The 20,380-nt window shown below is 28.2% G+C and overlaps 1 protein-coding gene and 1 long non-coding RNA gene across 4 annotated transcripts in view; one reads left to right on the top strand and one right to left on the bottom strand.

Annotated features, from left to right (window-relative positions):
- The window catches only part of LOC142322388 (solute carrier family 52, riboflavin transporter, member 3-A-like), a 75,035-nt gene extending 71,914 nt beyond the window's left edge, over positions 1 to 3,121 (bottom strand). For both annotated transcript variants that reach the window (XM_075361424.1, XM_075361421.1), the window contains exon 1: positions 2,942 to 3,121. Coding sequence is in view for 1 of the 2 variants with exons in the window: in XM_075361421.1 (XP_075217536.1) it covers positions 2,942 to 2,964 (23 nt within the window). In the remaining variant the exon portion in view is untranslated. The remainder of the gene's footprint in view (positions 1 to 2,941) is intronic.
- Positions 1 to 18,881, top strand: part of LOC142322389 (uncharacterized) — a 66,665-nt gene extending 47,784 nt beyond the window's left edge. Inside the window, exons 2-3 of one of the 2 annotated variants that reach the window (XR_012755831.1) lie at positions 9,590 to 9,705; positions 16,586 to 18,881. This is a non-coding gene — a long non-coding RNA (uncharacterized LOC142322389). Of the gene's footprint in view, positions 1 to 9,589; positions 9,706 to 15,950; positions 16,082 to 16,585 lie in introns of those variants that run through there. The other variant, XR_012755832.1, reaches the window with a different exon arrangement.
- The last annotated feature ends 1,499 nt before the right edge of the window (positions 18,882 to 20,380 follow it).

Below are 20,380 nucleotides of genomic sequence, written 5' to 3'. Positions count from 1 at the left end.
ATGAATGAGGATGATATGTATGAGTGTAAATGAAGTGTAGTCTTGTACATTCTCAGTTCGACCATTCCTGAGATGTAAATGAAACCCAACCACCAAAGAACACCGGTATCCACGATCTAGTATTCAAATCCGTGTAAAAATAACTGGCTTTACTAGGACTTGAACGCTGTAACTCTCGACTTCCAAATCAGCTGATTTGGGAAGACGCGTTAACCACTAGACCAACCCCGTGGGTTAACCAAACTCAACCTACGGTCGCTAACCTTGACTAATTAACACCATAATTTTTTGAGTATTTATTTAATAAATTCAGTAATTATTTATTATTTAAATAATCAAAACGCTCCTGTTAATTAGTCAAGGTTAGCGAGCGTAGGTTAAGTTTTGTTAAATTATATTTATAAAATAAATAAATATAAATAACCGTTTATTAAAATTAATAAAGAGACTGTTTTAAATTTATGTTAAATTCTATATCGGCCCATTTTCCACCGAAATCCGATTGACTACTTTGTTTTTAAATAAAGCTGTAGCTGCGGTGGCGTTAATACGTAACTACCGTATAAGGTATGGTTTAAGAGAAATAAAAAATATTTATTAAGTTTTCAGAATAAATTTTTTCACAATCAAAAGGTCTTCACTTTAGAGATAACCTCTTTTATATATGGAAAAACACTCTTAAGCAGTGTTTTTGCAAATGGATTATAATTAAAATTAAATTTTTATACAAATTTTCAGAATATCTTCCTAAACCAAATATTAACATTTTTAATAACATAATTGTTGAGAAATTGTTTTAAAACTGATAATTAATGAATATCAAACTTTCTTTAATTCAGTATTGGGGTGTAAAAAAAAATCTTCTTTTAATCTGCTTAACAATAATAATATAAAATTATGTTAGAAAAACAAAATAATATTAATGCACCAATGGAGTGTATACTACGGAATGCACTCTGGTTAATTTAAGAGAAATAAGTAACATACTACAACAGAAAACAAAGCAGAGGATGATATATATATATATTAATTTTCCTATCAATTATTCACTGAAATTAAGTAGTTTTCAGTAGCCAAAGTAAATAACTTAAATAACATTGTAAAATATTAAATAATGATAAATATTTAAATTAATTATAACTTATGCACAACGTATAAAAACACTTATGCATATGATTAAACAGTACTGTATGTATTGAAGTTACCAATAAAATCAATAACATTAGGAAATAAGAAATTAAAGAAAAAACAAAATGATAAAATAGAACTGAGACAAAATCCAAAATATGTTAAATGAATTGTATTAATTAACCACAATCACAATAATATAAAATGGTCACAAGTCAATTTATAAAGCTATTTTGTAACGCTTCAGGATGAAGGATCTTTCAGATAATAAATAAATGAAAATAAAAATTAGAAAAGAGAGCAACATAGTATACTATTTTATCACACACAAAAGCCACTTGCAGTAATAACTTTTCAAAACAGATTAATATATATAATTTTGTAATGTTTTATAAATTTTACATGGAATTACCACAAATAAATATAATACATAGTAATTTCAAAGTATAAAAATATTTAAGATTAATAACAGCTTAAATCAATTAGTAACCAAAGTCAGGGTTAATCTGATCAGATGTAATTCAATTTTTATCTATATAGTATTTCAAAAAAAAATTATCTTATATCAATTAATGAGTTCATGGCAAATGAAAACAGATCAACAACATATAATGCAATTTTTAATGGAAAAATATATATGAAATTTTAATAAATGTTTTTAGAAACATAAAATATTCGTTTTTAAGGAGAAGTACTTAATAAGAAACTAATTTTTAATAAAAATCATTCACCCTTCAGCCACCAAATCATAAGAACTATCCAAATTTTTATTACATAAAAATATAAAGCAATTAAACATTAAAAATCAATTTATCATATCTTAACAGCAAACCGGCCTATTTATTTATTTCAGAAGCAGTAGGTTACTGCCCAGTTAGTTATTTATGAAGAATGTATTTTATAAAAGAAAAAAGCCAAGAATGGCCCGGATTCGAACCCACAATCTTTCTGTGTAAGACAGAGGTGCATCTCTGCCATGAGGTCAGGAAGTTCAATGGACATGAACGTTTTATCTTTTGAATTCAAATGACTAACAAAGTATTATTACTATTCTAAAAGCTGTAATACTGAGGATTCCCATTTAAATATATGCTTACTAAATGTTACTTAACCGATATTAATATTAAATCTTTTTGAAAATATATCCATTATTTTCAAAAATATCTATTAATTTTTTTGACACCTAAAACAATAATCTATGCGACTGTAAGAATTAAAAATCATAAATTAATTGCAATAAATTCTACTTGCTGATGCAATAAGGTGACATAACCTATAAAGATAGATTAAATTTTGTCCTTTAAGGGTAAATTATTAAGGTCACCCATAGCTTTATATTTTAAATAAACTTTTCATTGTAGTTTATTTTATTAGACTATACAAGAGACTAGCTAAATTGAGCAGGAGACTAATCTTTGGTAATTTTAATCAGAATCTGGCAGTTAAACATTATGAAAAATAATTGATTTACCCTTGAAACATTAATATACCCTTTTCCTGGCTAAATATCACGTACTTAAAACAATCTATTTAATTTAAAATAACATTATGATGTATAAATTATGAGATGTTTTAAACAGTTGAAACCCACAAATATTCAATATAGCTCCGATTTTTAATTTAATGTATTCTAACCTAAATAAAAGAGAAAATCATGAAACGAGGATATTACTTTTTAATTATAGGCCGATTTTGACTATTTGTTGAAATAACACTTCAAGATTATATAGAATTTACTCAGTACAAAAACATGCTAAAGAAAACACTACAGGGGAAACTGTACTAATACATAAACATATTAAACTTTACTTACGAGTCTTTTTCTGGATTCTCCATTTTTGTTACCAGAAGTGATGATAAATAAATAATAATACCGAATTAAAACTGGCGACAATTGTTCACACAAATTTTTGTGAGAGGTGATTTAACACTCACTCGTTACAAACACACCGGCTTTTGAACTGAAATCAACGATCAGCTGGCTACTGATACGGGTTTTAAAGTTCATGATTTTCTATTTAGTACGTAAAACAAAATGTAGGAGCGCTGTGTTTGCGCGTACGAATAGATATTGTGTATGAAGTGAATTAATTGGTTGTTAATTAAAATAATGCTAACTGGAGTAGAGGGTTTATTTAGTTATTTCAAGAGTTGCAGGAGTGTATAAAAAAGTCTTCATGTAACATAGAGTCATAACTATTGATGTTTGTCAGCATGATAAAAAAGCAAATGTCAATTTATTCTAGTATACATTAGGAAAACTACATTTTTTGCACAATGATGGATTTTGATATCATTAACTTTAAATGCTGAGACAACCAACAACCTATATCCTGACAGGTCTAGAACAAATAAAACTCTACAGCACATGAATCGGTACCATTTCATAAAATAATACCCACATTTAACTAATCATGTAATTCAGCCATATTATATCATTTACAGAAGTTTTAAGATCAGAACAAATATGTTAACTGCAGATAACATCACCAGTCAAACCACTCTATAAAATAATAAAATTTATAACAACTTATAGATTTATTTAAATATCTACTAAAGATTAATGACAGGGTTTTGTTTTTGTTATTTGTACAGTTTTTTTACATTTTAGTTTTACTAATTTTCTTTTTTTACTGTAAAGTTCCAATAATCTCAAGTAGGTATAACCATATCTTCAATTAACCACACATCTCAGGGATGTTCGAACTGAGAATGTACAAGACTACACTTCATTTACACTCATACATATCATCCTCTGAAGAATTATCTAAACGGTAGTTACCGGAGGCTAAACAGGAAAACGAGAGAGGTATAACCATATCCACCAAACATTATTAAAAAATTTTGACTACGCAAAATAAAAAGTTAAGTAGTAAAACATGGAAGAAAAATGGCTCTACTAAAAACAGTTTTTATGAGCAGAGCTATTTTTAACAATTATAGTTCATTTATGAACTAGTATTAATTTTTTTTTGACTACACTTCAGAAATTATTTTTTCTTAAAATAAATATTTTTTAAGAATAATGTTTAGTTTTATTTAATTTCTGTATGAGTTTTATCATAGTCTCATATTATTGTGTTGTATTTATTGAGTTGTAAGCACTGGAAAATAAAAAAAGCTAAATACATAGTTTTAATTACATAATTTGTGTAATTTAAATCATTCTAATAAAAATTTCTGTGATGAAATTTACATATACATTTTTCAAGGAACCATGTTTTTTTATTTATTCTATGTTTTCTATTTGACCATACTCAATTACTTTCATACTGTTGTATGTATTTGTATACACATAACATTAGAAATTATAGAATATTAGAAATAATATTAGGGCATCTTCTAGGAATAATTTTATAATTATATAAATAACAATTATTTTTTCAAAGCTGTTACTATTGTAAACAAACAGTTAAGTAATATTTATTTTGTAAACAAAAGTATTTACATATGTTATATGTATTATTAATGTGGTTTTTAAAATAATTTCTTCATTGTATGTTTTCAAAAATATATATAGATATACTTATGAATGATTCATTCATTATATATTTTCATGTCGTTAGCCTATATGGAAGAATGAAATTTCACTTATGACACACCACTTTGTAAAGTACTATGTTATTTCATCTTCACAATATCAAATGTTCTAGTAAGGCTTTCCTAGTACTAATTAATTAATCTGTTGTTATTAATATTAACTATATATACTGTGTAAATTTATTATGTTATTGTGCCATAAGTTATTTTGCATTTGATAAGATAACTTTTATTAAAAGTTGAAAGATGGTGATAGTAAGTTGTAAAAATACTGAGTAATTAGAAAGTAGAGTATATCATATTCTATTTATAAATTACCCCTAAAATTTATCCATAGGCTAGGTTACATTAACAAACTGACCATTATGATAATCAGAACTTTGATGACATTAGATGCTTTGGGTGAGTGAGGAAGGCCAGAGTATTAATATTAGGGATATTATTTCTTCTGCTTTTTACACAGTTTTTACACAGCTGTAGAGTGGAATGCAGGATTAATTTAATAACAGTTGGAGATAGGAATGCAAGCATTGGAAAAGGCAAGGAAGGAAATATAGTAGGTGAATACGGACTGGGCAAAAGGAATGAAAGAGGGGACTGACTTATAGAGTTTTACACAAAGTATAATATAATAATTGTCAACACCCAGTTTAAAAATCATAATAGAAGAATATACACATGGAAAAAGCCAGGCGATACTGCAAGGTATCAAATAGATTATATCATGGTTAAGCAAAGATTCAGAAATTAACTCGTCGACTGCAAAACTTACCCTGGAGCAGATATTGATAGTGACCGTTAATTAATGATAATGAAATGTAGATTGGGGTTTAAAAACCTGAAGAAAAGGTCTAAGATGAATTGGTGGAATTTAGAGAAGCTTGGTGAAGAAAAGGTAAAGAAGATTTTTGAGAAGGACATCGCAAGAAATCTGAGTAAAAAAGATAAAGTAAAAATGTAGAAGAAGAATGGGAGAATATAAAAAAGATGTAGCTTCTGCTGATTTAATTATTAAATCACGCTTCTGCTGATTTAAGAAAGTTCGCTTCTGCTGATTTAATTCTTAAATCAGCAGAAGCGAACTTAGGCGGAACAACGAAAACTGATAGAAAACCTTGGATGTCAGAGGATATATTGCAGCTGATGGATGAATGTAGAAAAGATAAGAATGCTAGTGATGAAGAAAGTAAAACTAAATATCAACAATTAAGAAATACTATAAACAGGAAGAGCAAACTAGCGAAAGAAGAGTGGATTAAAGAAAAGTGTTCAGAAGTGGAAAGAGAAATGAACATTGGTAAAATAGATGGAACATACAGGAAAGTTAAGGAAAATTTTGTGGTACATAAATTAAGATCTAATAATGTGTTAAACAAATGTGTACGATTTATAATATGAAAGGAAAGGTCAGTAGGTGGGAGGAATATATTGGAGAGTTATACGAAGGAAATGAATTAGAAACTGGTGTTTTAGAGGAAGAAGAGGAACTTGAAGAGGAGAAACAAAACTGAGATCTGAATGCAAGACAGCATTAAAAGATTTGAATGGCAGAAAGGCTCCTGCAATAGACAGAATACTTGCAGAATTTCTGCGCAATACAGGTTAGGAAGCAATAGATAGATTATACAAACTGGTGTGTAATATTTACGAAAAAGAGAAAGTTTCATCAGACTTCAAAAATAGTATTATAGTCATGATACCAAAGAAAGCAGGGATAAATCTGAAGAATACAGAACAATTAGCTTAACTAATCATGCATCATAAATCTTAACTAGAATTTTGTAGAGAAGAATTGAGAGGAGAGTGGAAGAAATGATAGGAGAAGACCAGTTTGGTTTCAGGGAAAGTATAGGAACAAGGGAAGCAATTTCAGCCCTCAGATTAATAGTAGAAGGAAGGTTAAAGAAAAACAAACCGACATACTTGGCATTTATTGACCTAAAAAAGGCATTCGATAACATAGACTGAAATAAAATGTTCAGCATTTTCAAAAAATTAGGGTTCAAATACAGAGATAGAAGAACTGCTAACATTTACAGGAACCTGACAGCAACAGTAATAATTGATGAACATAAGAAAGAAGCTGTAATAACAAAGGGAGTCCCCGTTACTTTTTAATCTTTACATAGAACTAGAAGTTAATGATGTTAAAGAACAATTTAGATCTAGAGTAACAGTACAAGGTAAAAGATAAAGATGCTACGATTTGCTGATGATATAGTAATTCTAGCTGAGAGTAAAAAACATTTAGAAGAAACAATGAACACGGCATGGATGAAGTCCTACGCAAGAACTACCACAAGAAAATTAACATGAACAAAACGAAAGTAATGAAATGTAGTAGAAATAATGAAGATGGACCACTGAATGTAAAAGTAGGAAGAGAAAAGATTATGGAGGTAGAAGAATTTTGTTATTTGAGAAGTAGAATTACTAAAGATGGATGAAGCAGTAGCAATATAAAATTCCAAATAGCAAAGGCGGAACAAGCCTTCAGTCATAAATATAATTTGTTTACATTTAAAATTAATTAAATTAAATTGTCAGGAAAACTTTTTCAAAGTATATGTTTGGAGCATAGCTTTACACGGAAGTGAAACTTGGATGATCAGAGTACCTGAGAGGAAAAGATCAGAAGCTTTGAAATGTGGTGCTATAGGAGAATATTAAAAATCAGATGGGTGGATAAAATGACAAGTGAAGAAGTGTTACGGCAAATTGATGAAGAAAGAAGCATTTGGAAAAATATAGTTAAGAAACAGACTTATAGGTCTTATATTAAGGCATCCTGGAATAGTTGCTTTAATATTGGACGGATAGGTAGAAGGAAAAATTTGCAGGCAGGCAGGCAACGTTTGGAGTATACAAAACAAATTTTTAGGGGTGTAGGATGTAGGAGGTATGTGAAATGAAACGACTAACATTAGATAGTGAATCTTGGGGAGCTGCATCAGACCAGTCAAATGACTGAACACAAAAAAAAAATGTATTCTCATCTAAAATGTATTACATGTTGGGTTTTCTTCAAGAAAACCAGAAGATACTTTCAACATATAAATATAAGCTTCTGTTTCTTTATTTCTAATCAATATTACTGCAAACCGTCTATTAAGAAGACAAAGATGTTTGACATTTCCATACCTTTAACCTTATATATACAAGTATTACTTAAAAAATTTGTCATTTATTCTGAAAACCATAAAAAAATCTTTAATTTTCTCAAACAAAACAACCTGCATTGTTTGTTATTACTTTGCATAATTCTGTTATTAATAAGAAAGGAACAAATTTTTTTTGTTTTTATTTTTAATAAATTGTTTAGAAATTTAAAAGTTTTTTTTTGGCTAATGAAATTTAAAGCTTCTTTTGTAGAAATAGTATTACTGTGCTGAGTTTTTAAATAACACATCAGATAAACTTAATCTTTTGCTCATTGTTTAACATGTTATTAATGTAGATAGATAACAGACTTTGGTATACACCAAGACTGTGATTATTGTACATTGCAGTTTATAATATTGCAACCGATCTCTGATCTGATCCCTGGCAATGGTCTTGCATTATTTATCACCTCAGTTATCTTACAATCAGTAAAATTTGCATGTAAATGAGTGGACTTGATGGTAATGACAATAAAGAAACAAAAAAAAAACATGGTTGTAAAAATAAAAAAAAACAAAAACCTGATTAAACCAGAGTACTGTTACATCACAGAACTGCTGTAACAATCAGAACACATTAAGCGCTCAATTTTAATAATATACCTTGTTCTTCAGAAACTTTATTTATCGCTGTCATCCAACCAAAGCAATGGTTTGTTCATTTATTTGTAACATAAGAAACATGCAATTCTCAAAATTTTTTTGAATCATTAGACCATTTCACTTATGTCATTATTGAATCATACTTGAGACCACTTATCATATGATAAATATTTTCCCCATACGACCAAAGCTCTTTGTATATATTGCAATAATTCTCATCAAAAAATAAACTTAATTTGTTGCTTTACAAAAAGCTTTTACTTCTTATGAGTATGACAATGATTAAGGAAGACCTGAGCTTTAGGAAGCACCAGTGGAGTTGCTTTTTCTGAGAGTTTTGATGTTAAACAAACAAACATTTTATTCAGATTTGAATACAATAATATATATTATACAGATCATGTCAGAAATAATGTTTCTTTCTATTCTATCAGAGAAAATTTACATTAAAATCTGTTTTTAATACTTCTTTTGTATTTTTTTCAGTGTCCCACAAAATGAATGACTAATCTAAATCATTAATTCTTAGGTTACAAAAAATAACATTTGCGATCAAACATTAGAGAATTCTGTTTATATTTTACAAGACATGCTGAAAGCGGCATTGTTTGAAACAACAATCTTATAACCACTAAAATAAGTAGCGAATCATGTGCATGATTTAAACTTCTCACCTAGCAATTATAATTTACATTTATTAGTTACATCTAGATATGATTTGTGAATAACCCTTTATAACCTACATCAAATAATTTGTAAGTCTAACAATTTCCATATTAGTCACAAGCAAATAAGTTAAGTACCAACAATGTATATAACCTTCATTTAAGTTACCTGTAACTCTGTTAACATATTAATTTATGATAAATAAGAGAAATCTCTATTTCTGACTTTTCCTAATCGATTAAAATTTTTTTAATTGCCACTTAATTTAAAACACTTTTAAATTAATTTTTACCGTCTACCAATAGTGAATATCTAACAAATAAACCTCATAAATTATAGAATTTCCATCTATCTATAAAAATTGCTGAAATTTTTTGGGGTATTATTTAAAAATTGTGTATTTATTATATAGCTCAACATTTCATTGTAAAATTTATGACTTTTTAGTTAGTTTTAATTTTTTAATTTTATGATTATTTTTCTTTTTTAAGTATTTTTGGTTCAACTGATTTTTGCTGATTCTAAAGAAATCAAATTAATATTATTGTGACGGTACGTCCACTCCTTCTTGCTAAAACACACCTTGGTATCTACATTAATTTGACAGGTGAGCTCCTATTGTGCTAGTGTAACTGTATTATATGATGTAAATAAGTAAGTCAGTAAGCAATCAGTCAGTAAGTATTTTTTACCCATCAGGAAAAAAATTGTACGTGGAAATCCCCTCCCATGACCCTAACTTGTGTGTGTTAAGTTTCTGGTGTAATAACAGTATCGGAGAGGAATTACCCTCAGTAAAGTTAACTTAAAAATTCATTCCAAAGGAAAAAAACATTTGTATGTGTAATATTTGGAAACTCTGTTAGAGAAATGAACATCTGTTAATAATATTTATGTAACAACAAAATTTATCCAATTTTATTCTTCTTATCGTTGAAAACAAATTTTATTTATTTTATTTTAATACATACATTCTATTTTATTTTATTTTGATGCATTATATAAGAAATAGAATTTAGTAATTAATGTCATATATGTTTCTTTCTAAAACAAAAAAAAATTTAATTAAAAACAAATAGTATTATAATACCTTAGTAATGTTTTTAAATTTTACAAATTTAATACAATTACAAATAATAATTTAGTACAAATAATTTGGTATTATACAAATAAGGGACTGATAAAGATAAGTGATCAGTTTATAATTTACAGTATACGAGAGTAAGTCAATTATTATCTGCAATGTAGTTATAAATTTTATTACAATACAAATAGGAAACTTACATGTACATCATTTTCCAACACATGTACATAGTCCCCTTGCATTTCAATGCACTTGGTCCATCGTACAAGCTTCTTGATACCCTCATAAAAGAAGGTTTTCGGTTGAGCTGAGAGCCAGGAATGCACCGCTTCTTTCACTGTTTCGTATGAGGTAAATCGACGGCCCCTTAATGCCTCTTTGAGTAGACCAAACAAGTGGTAGTCAGAAGGGGCAAGATCAGGACTATACGGAGGATGAGGCAGTACTTCTGGAGTGGATGAGTTTCAGCAGTGTGGGCAGCAGTATGTGGACGGGCATTGTCGTGGAACAACACAACACCTTTCGACAGCAGTTCTCGGCATTTGCTTCGAATTGCAGGCTTCAGCTTGGCAGTAAGCATCTCACTGTAATGCGCACTGTTTAATGTCGTGTCCCTTTCCTCATAATGTTCCAGTACTGGACCTTGTGAGTCCCAAAAACCGTAAGCATCAGTTTTCCTGCGGACGTTTGGGTCTTAAACTTTTTTTTGCAGGGCGAATTTGCACGTTTCCATTCCATTCTCTGCCGTTTACTCTCCGGCTCCTAATGATGGTTTCATGTTTCGAGTGATGACTCTGTCTAAGAACATGTCCCGTTCGTTACCATAGCGATCCAAATGTTTTTGGCAGATGTCCAAGCGCGTTTGTTCATCTAACTGTGCGAGTTGTTTTGGGACCCATCTTACACAGACGAAACCCAAGTCTGTTGTGGATGATTTCGTGGGCAGAACCGTGACTAATTTGGAGACGATGTGCCACTTCATCAATAATTACTCGTCTGTCTAAGAAAACCATGTCACGTACACGCTAAATGTTTTCCTCATTTCTAGCGGTAAACTGTCGTCCGGCTCCTTCGTCGTGCGTAACACTTGTGCGACCATTTTTGAATATTTCAATCCATTCGTAGACACTCCGTTGCGGCAATACACTGTTCTCGTATTGTACCGAAAGTCTTCGATTAATTTCGGCCGTGATACACCTTCCGACCACAAAAAACGGATCACTGAACGTTGCTATTCTTTGGTGCAAACAGAAAGCGGAGCAGCGATGCTTAATGGAAGGGCAGCGGTAATGGAACTAACCTAGCAGCATCAAACCTCCACAGACCTAACAATTAAACTAGCATGCGTCATCTACGCAACACGACAGCACTACCAACATAAACAAAAATATAACTAAATTGCGGATAATAATTGTCTTACCCTCGTATTTAATTTTTTAGACAAAAATTTATTATACAGATAATGAATATGTGTAGGAGGTTAGAAATTTCCAGCAGGAAAAATCTCATGGAGGAATGCTGAATTACACATATTTATTAAAAAAAAAAAAAAAAAAAAAATATTAATGCATTTTATTATTTTCTATTTTGTTGTTTTTTTTTAATCAAAATATTCATAGAAGCTGATGATTTGTGTTAAAAATTCCACTTTCTGTGAAGGGGATCAAATACAGTAGAAAATATTTTAAGCAAGTTATATAGTTAAGTAATTAAGGCTTAAGTCAGGTTAAAGCTTAAGTAAGGACTGTATATAATGAAATTTTAAGGAATTAAAAAATAAAGTCAAGGGAATGCAACAGGTTTAATGAACAGCTAAAACCAGGGAGGAACTGTAAGTAAGTTACAATGACTGGGACAAAATGTAAACTAAAAAAATTCTTATAGTAAGCTGTAAAGTGAGTCTTACAAAGAAGTGATAAACTGATAAATTCACTATTGATAGTAAGTTTTGTTTCAGCATTTGAGTTTTTGTGCTCCTCAAAGAATAAATGAAGAATCAGTGAAGATACAATCCAATTTTATTGTGTGAATTATATTTGACAGCAGACTCAAATACAGATTTTGGCAGTATTGGTATTCTGTCAAAGACTATTTTTGAATATCTGCTGTCATTACAGTATACTTTTGACAGACAAATATACAAATATATTTTTAAATGGTATGTTGAAAAGTGTAGAGGATAACAGGATTCAATGAGATGTATTTTTCATTCTCATTCTTTTGAACTTGATCAAACTGAAATTTTTATACCCTTGATCATTTTGATTGTTTCATGCTTCATGGGATTAGAGTAGCGCTTTTTTGTAGGCTGTCATTTTTGTGATAAAATTTCATACAATTTATCATTTAAATTACTGAATTATAGGAAAGCAAACAACACTACTTCTGAAGTTGTTGATATTTTATTAGTTTATTAGGTATGTGCTGTTATCAAATAGATTTTAGAGAAGTTAACACCAAATACTAGCCACTTCCTAAATCATTCTCATGAATAACAAGCATCTGGTGTCAGGCTAAAGAATTAAGGCAGAATGCGGTTTGCTGTTGCTGTCATTATTAAACTGAATTTACAGGTGCTACATTTGTATTTCAAGCCTATTGATGATCTTGAGGCTGAAAAGGGATACCTTCACAATCACACTGTTTACAAAAAAAAAAAAAAATAGCTGTATATTCAACATCAATATCTCAAGAAAAGCAAATTTGATTGGTACCTATTGTAGCATTTACGTATTTATTATTGTAGCTTTACGTGCATCACAGCTATATGAAAGACTGGGAACAGATACTGTTATGAATAATAAACAATGAAAATAATAATAAATAATGCGAGAAATTAATCTATTTCTGTTGCGTAAAATGCTTTAAAGGCTACTGCATGATCATTCCTCCATACTAAAGGAATTTATGATCATGGTATAAAATTTTCAATTATGACCAAAAGTAAGATTCTAAAAACTTCTTTACCTTTATTAATATACACTTCCCAACAACATAACATTTACAAAAACACAGTTTTAAAATCCTCAGTCTATAAACTAAGATTTTTTTGTAAATTACCCCCAAACAGCATAATCTCTAAACAATGGATGAGAAATTATGTTGGTCACATAATATATGTGTAAACTTTTTACAGATTTTAAAAATACAAATATTATGCTGCAGTCAGACTGTATTTTTCAAATACAAATTTTAGCAATGAAAATTAAACCAAATTTTATAATAAAGTGTTTTTAATAGTTTTTTCACAGAGTTTATTATATTTCTTGTTTATATTTTATTTTCTTCTCATTTCTCATGGTTTTATTTGTACAGAGAAATTCTCTATTTTATTTTATTTTATTTACAGAAGACAAATAAATGGTTTACTTGTGAATTACTCACATACTGTCATTTATTCAACCATATATGCACCCATTAGTGACAATTTTTCAAAATGCCAATTAGTTTTTATTTTTAACGGATTCTTTCTGAATGCCAGATAGTTGTTATACATTATGTATAAAAACATTTTATACTCATTAAGAATTACTGTAAATTGTTTTTATAAAAAAAGATCTTTTTAAAGGAGTTTTGATTTTTAATGTTAGCATCCTAAATGACATTGATGTTTATGAATCCAATATAAAATGTAAAGTAGCCTAAGTTAAACTTAAAAGCAAAGCATTTACTAATAATCACAGAAATATTTGAAAGAACTTAGATGATACATATAAAATTTTGTACCTGGCATATCAGAATTAATTAATGAATACAGTAATGAGAAGTTTACAGTTTAGGATATGATAATGGAGAGTTACCAAAACTAAATTGCACACGGAAGTGATTCAACATAAGGAATAACTGAAATTATAAAAAAATGAGTTTTAGTAATGTTTATTTTTTTTAAAGAAAAACATTTGTCTGAATGAGCATGATGGAATATTTTTATGTTTTTAATTCATGCTGAGTTAAATTGTTTTCTATCAGCCGACTAATTTGGATAATAAATGTGCTCTACATAAGGTGACAATCAGTCTAATTTGCAAAATATACATGTAAAAACATAACTTTGAAATTGTACATTAGTGGATACTGTTGAATTTGAAATAGTTTCCCTGTTGTATTTATTCACTGGTTACCAATTCAATTTACCAATTCAGATATTGATTTTTTTGCAGAAAACAGAACCTTAAATGAAATGTTGATGCTAGTATTATATTGAATGTACCATAATTTGGAATATTATTGTGATGAATGATCTACTTTCAAGGCCACAATTTAAGAGGCCTCTAAACAGAATCTTGGAATCATATCAGCAAAATATGTTTTTTCATTTATCATTAATCAAACATTTGTGTGCGACTGTGCATAATATCATCATCCTCTGTTAATATTACACCACTCAAATACCTTGATTTTTTTAAAAGAATCCACACAGTATTTTACGTTCAGAAACTTCAACATTTCAGTAACAGTTTACAGATTTTTCATATGAAATTTAACATAAATACTGCTCTCAATTTTGATCACATGATTTTATAAAATAATTGCTCAAAGTTCAGTTTAAAATCAGATTTTATTGTTTCTGCAATAGCCAACTGACAAATGGTTACTTTGGCTTCAGGTTTATGAACATATTAGTTAAAACACGATTGCTCACATGATTCCAACCAGATCACTGTATGAGTAACACTAAATGGCTGTTTTGAAAATTAAATTAAAATACTGTTATGCATAGTATTATATCATTAATTTAAAATAACATGACTGGAGCTCAGATTTGTATTAAACAGTATTTAGTTTAAATGTACTTGATGTAATTTATATTATGTGTACAGTGTAGGCCTAATGTCTTGCCTATTAGCTAATATCATATCTCAGTTGCAAAATGTATTTTTATGATAAAGAAGCTATATGTGTAAAGTTCATCATTACCTAGAATTTTATAAATATTTCTGTTAGCCAACCTATCTAAACTACAGGTAGCTATATAAATGTTACTATATTGTACAGTAGATATATCAGATGGGAAAATTCTAGGGGGGGAAAGAGATTTAACTTTTTAATCAAAAATTCATTCAATTAGGTAATTTGTAGTAAACTAAGAATTGTTAAAATTCAGTTGAAATTTTTTCTGGTGAATATATTTGTAATTTGGGTGACTTCATCTGTTCATTTCAATAATTATTTTTAAACATAATTCCAGGGAGTTACATTCATATAAGATTTATTATGTTGGTGATAGGTTTAGTCAAAAAGGAAAAAAGTCCACATTTGGTTACACCATACCAATTATCTTTAGAAAATTACAATGGGAGAATACTTTTTAATAAGGTGAAGAAAAAAATAAAATGAAAACCAATGAAGTGCAAATATTTTTACTTACAAAAATTGAAGATATTAAGTTAAAGATGTTAACAATAATTTATATAATGTATATATATATATATTATATATACATTATATAAATTATTGTTAACTATATATATAGTTACCTCTTTTACAACACTCACTTACACTCTTAGATCAGTTATTAGAAGAAAACATTTATTTATTATTTTTTCAATTTTTGTAATGAATATATTCATTATCTTTATTTTTGTTATGAAGGAAAGATTCACATTTATATATTGCAACTGAAATTCAATTAAAATAAAAATGAAGCATTAAAAAACAAAACAGATTTTAAGAAATAAATATTTTGTTAAAAAAAATGTAGTAAATGGCACGGATATACAAAGCTTAAATAGTATAATTCATTTAAAAAAATTAATGATCTGTTACAGTGCATATAAACTATATGAAGAATTTAATAGATTACATACTACATAAGAAAAAGCATAACTACTGATAACTACATAATAGTAGAAACCCACATGAAGAAAGGCACACCGATAATGTTGTATAATGAACACAGAATTACAATATTAGAGAAAATATATTATATATATATATATATGTTTTAACATAGTTATTTTAAATTTACATCATTTATGTAAATATATTATGTGTTAGCTTATATGGACAGTGCAAACAATTTGAGGCAAGCTATGTATAAAGCTAACTGAAAAATTAATAAAAAACAGATCTCTGCTTTTAATATAAGTTCAAAGTTGAATAAATGTCATTTTCAAACATCTGAAAAATTAAATTTATATCACTGTCTAATTATTCTGATAAATATATTAAGATAATACATGAAGTATTCATAACAGTCCTCCTTTATAAAAGGAAAAAAGCTCTTTCAGAGCTCTTGTTTCTTCAAGTTTTTTTTTAGGTTAGTTACTATATGTTTGTCAGATTTCAATTAAAAAAATATGTAGTTAACCCAGATGTTCTGGGTTGAGTTCTGGTCAGGCATGGCATTTTTTCAGATGCTATAAAAATTCATTTCATTATCAACTATTGGTATCTGTTACAGGGCATTCAAAAAATGAAGTGGAATAAAGAGAGGAGTTAATTGTTGTTGAGCTCCTCTTCTTCAAGTTAATTACAGGCATTAATTACATCTATTCATTGTTCTGAGGCAAGATTACAGTTATTTAATTTTGTCAACAAAGAATAATTATAATAGAATTATTTTTAATTAATACTATTCCTCTACTGAAATATTAAGGATCAATTAAAACTAGAAAAAAGAGAAAAAACTGGTTCATGTCTTCATCATAATGAATTTATCATATTCATATGGTCACATGCGCACATCAAATTTAATAAAATAGTCTGTACAACAGTTTTTAACAATAAGAGCTGTTTCAAAAGGAAAATGCAATATAAAATACACTGTACTAGTTTTTATAACAGTGCTGCCAACTTAAGTAATTATGATGATTTACTTAATGCTATTTTGTAGCATTGGTAAAATACTATAATAGAAAACTTTGTTTCCTCACCATCATCATTAGAACATTTTCCTGAACAAGAGTTTTTTTATTTTTTAAATGGCATTGACTGCTACAGTCATTTCCACTAAAAATATCCAACAGTGTGTATGGACTGCACATAGCATCCTTAACTTCACTGTTCTACAGGAACCACATCACTGAATGTGATTTTGATTGTTAGCATTTTATGATCTTCATTTTCCAGGATACTACTCCCTATGATAATCCATCTGTTGTGGAGCCAACAGGTTGTAAGGGATGCAGGCCCTGTCTTACCCAAGATCCAATAAAAGGTCTTATTACCAACAACTGTTGCACAACGAGGTTTTTTTTTTTTTAATTTAATAAGTTCATATAAACGATAAGTTTTTTATGATGAAAATTACTGTAAAACAATTCAGATCACTGTTCAGTAAATAAATCAAACTTTCTGCTTTGGTGATTAATTTATCTTAACACATATTTATGCATATCTCATACATCAGCGATTGTCATATACAATCACTGTACTAGAAAGTGTACTAGAAAGAGTCATCACTTACTCATATTATGTAAATTATGTGACAATTACACATTCTTATTAATATGTAATAATGAATATTTAAGAGGTACTGAAGATGGAGACAAGAACTGTGAAAGTGCATTTTCCTGCTTGTATATGTAAAAAGCAGGTAAGTTACATGCTCTTACTGTTCTGGTACATAATCATTTTTCATTGAAATAATATTTAGCTTACTTTGCCTTACTTCCACTATGTGATTTACGATCACAACATCTTAATAAATAGCTGTTAGATAAAAATTTTTCGTTATATTTCTTGCTTCTAAAATCCTAGTTTACTGAATTATTCTCACTTAGGACTACTTTATTCACATATATTTTGATAAAAAAAATGACAATATAAATTTTAAAAACAATTACAAGCTGGTAAGTGTGAGTAACATAAGTGTCCTGGTGGGTCTTCTCTGCTTGCAAGGACCTGTTTTAGTCACAGTAATTTTATCAGGTTTAAGCAAATTTTTATAAAAATATTTATAAAATATTTCAAAGTGATGCTCTTTTTTCATACACCTTTCTCCAGATTAGGTAAGTTTGATGCTAAAACTTAATTTTAAGCAACAAAAGGCACACATCACTAGCGAAAATGATAATTATTCAAAGAATAACAAGCATCCCATATCAAGCTAATTAGAGAAAATGAGAGATACAATGGATTTTCATTCACTTAGCCGCTTTATATTTGTGCATGTCAACATAACAATTTTTTGAAACGGTGATATTAGTCCTACTAGCAACACCTTTATTCTGTTAATATCATGACTAGAGAGCAAAATTACAATCAATGATACCTAGTTCTGCTTTATATGGATCATATCAGTAAGAAAGGCTGGGATAAATAGTAAATAGCAGTAAAATAATGAACATCTTTTTGTGGAAAACTATCAAGTATTAACACTGTTCCAATTCATATGGGGATAGTAATAGTTTTTATTATAAACAAAATTTCTTAAATTTGTTTATAACTGAAGAAATCACACAGTGGAAAGATCTTAATAACAGCATAAAAACCATAAAACTATTTTAAAAGCATAAACTATTTCACAAAACTTCATGGATGAATTCTATTACAGTTACAATAAAAGAATGATGAGAATTTTTAAAACACTACGTTATTAAAACAAGACTATGTTTATAATATAAAGTATGGTATTAAAGTTAGAGAAGCTAAATAGTTCTTACACTGAAGTCATATGAAAGTATTTTAAACATACAACAATCACAGAAGCTTGTTTATATCTATATTTTATGTGTGTATATACATTTTATAAACCACAGTACTAATTTACTATTACACTTAAATCCTAATTACTCATTACAATAATTAGGTAGTAACTTATCTAATATTACTTGTTCAGTAATAAAAAATAGTTTAATACTTCTTATTTATAATTAGGTACACATATAACAGTAATTTATCATAATAAAACTACTATTATAGTGATATTATTATTATTAAAAAAACTTAACAAAAATTGACATTGTTTAGAGTCTTCAGAATGTCATGATTTCAATTAAAATGATTACAAACATATTTATGAGTGTGCTTAGGAAACAAAAAAAAAAAAAAAACATTATTAAAAAAAAATTCAATGAAATTGGCACATAAACTGTTATATTATTGTTCATGTAATCTATTTTACAAGTTATTTAAATTAATCACTTATAAATTCATTAATTTTTTTAATGATACACAATGATAAGAATGCAATACTCTATGAGTTGAATGATTCTACAGTAATACAAGTAAATACTTGTAGTAGTATTATGTAATGTTACATCAACTTATTTTAATTTGTATTAGTTTCAAGTATTTAATTTTTTATACAGCTTAACCCTATTTGTCTGAAATAATAGAACTGAAATTTACTCTGATTGGCAAAATTTCAATAAAACAAATTTTGAATATATATAAAAAGAGGGGCCAGCAAGGTTCTATAGGTTTTGATATGTCAACTTCATTACCTCTTAAATATATGTATATGCTTTGGGTACGTATTTATATATATATACATATATGAATTAGTTATTTGTAATTACAATAAAGTTTATTTAATAGAAAATCTGTTTATGTAATGTAATATTCAATGGAACAAAAGTAAGTATTCTTATATTTTGTAAAGTCTCGAAGCAATACAATACAAAATAATAAATATATTAAGTGTAGCATTTATGGGTTAAGAAATAAATAAATTTGCTTTACAGAATAAATAATTAACATTTGTTCTTTTTTTCTATATGTAGTATTGTTGTACTGTAAGTAATCTTAATTTATCATTCTCATTCAATAATCTTTGCAACTAAGAGTTTAGAGAGGTAAATCAGGAAGAATCTATTCCTGCACTATCATTTCAGAGTGGATACAGAACATGACTAATTCACAACATGAACTTTACGTCAAAATTCATATTTATCATTCACTTCAAGTTAGTATGAACTTTGTTGTTATACAGTTTGTTAAATGCCATAACTTAAAACAGTTATAGGTGTCTAATATGAGTTAAAAGCCAGTCAAAAATGACAACGTCATTCTCAAGAATAACAAATCCAAATAACAATAAGAAATCCAGACTTAGTAGGAAAGTGATGAGTGAAATGGTCTCCATTTGCTTTTCTCACTACAGTTGCATTTTGATATGCCAAGTCCACCAAAATATACAAATGTATTCAGGTTAATAAGTGAAACTGTTCACCAAACAATGTTGTATAATAAACAACATTACTCTCACAGAAAGCAACTTGATTAGTGTCTGATAGTTTGGGTACTTTTCATG

This window comes from Lycorma delicatula, chromosome 3, assembly GCF_047948215.1.
Source record: "Lycorma delicatula isolate Av1 chromosome 3, ASM4794821v1, whole genome shotgun sequence".
In the NCBI taxonomy this organism is placed as follows: domain Eukaryota; kingdom Metazoa; phylum Arthropoda; class Insecta; order Hemiptera; family Fulgoridae; genus Lycorma; species Lycorma delicatula.
The sequence above is the reverse complement of the archived record's forward strand: the minus strand, read 5'-3'. Positions and strand labels throughout refer to the sequence as shown.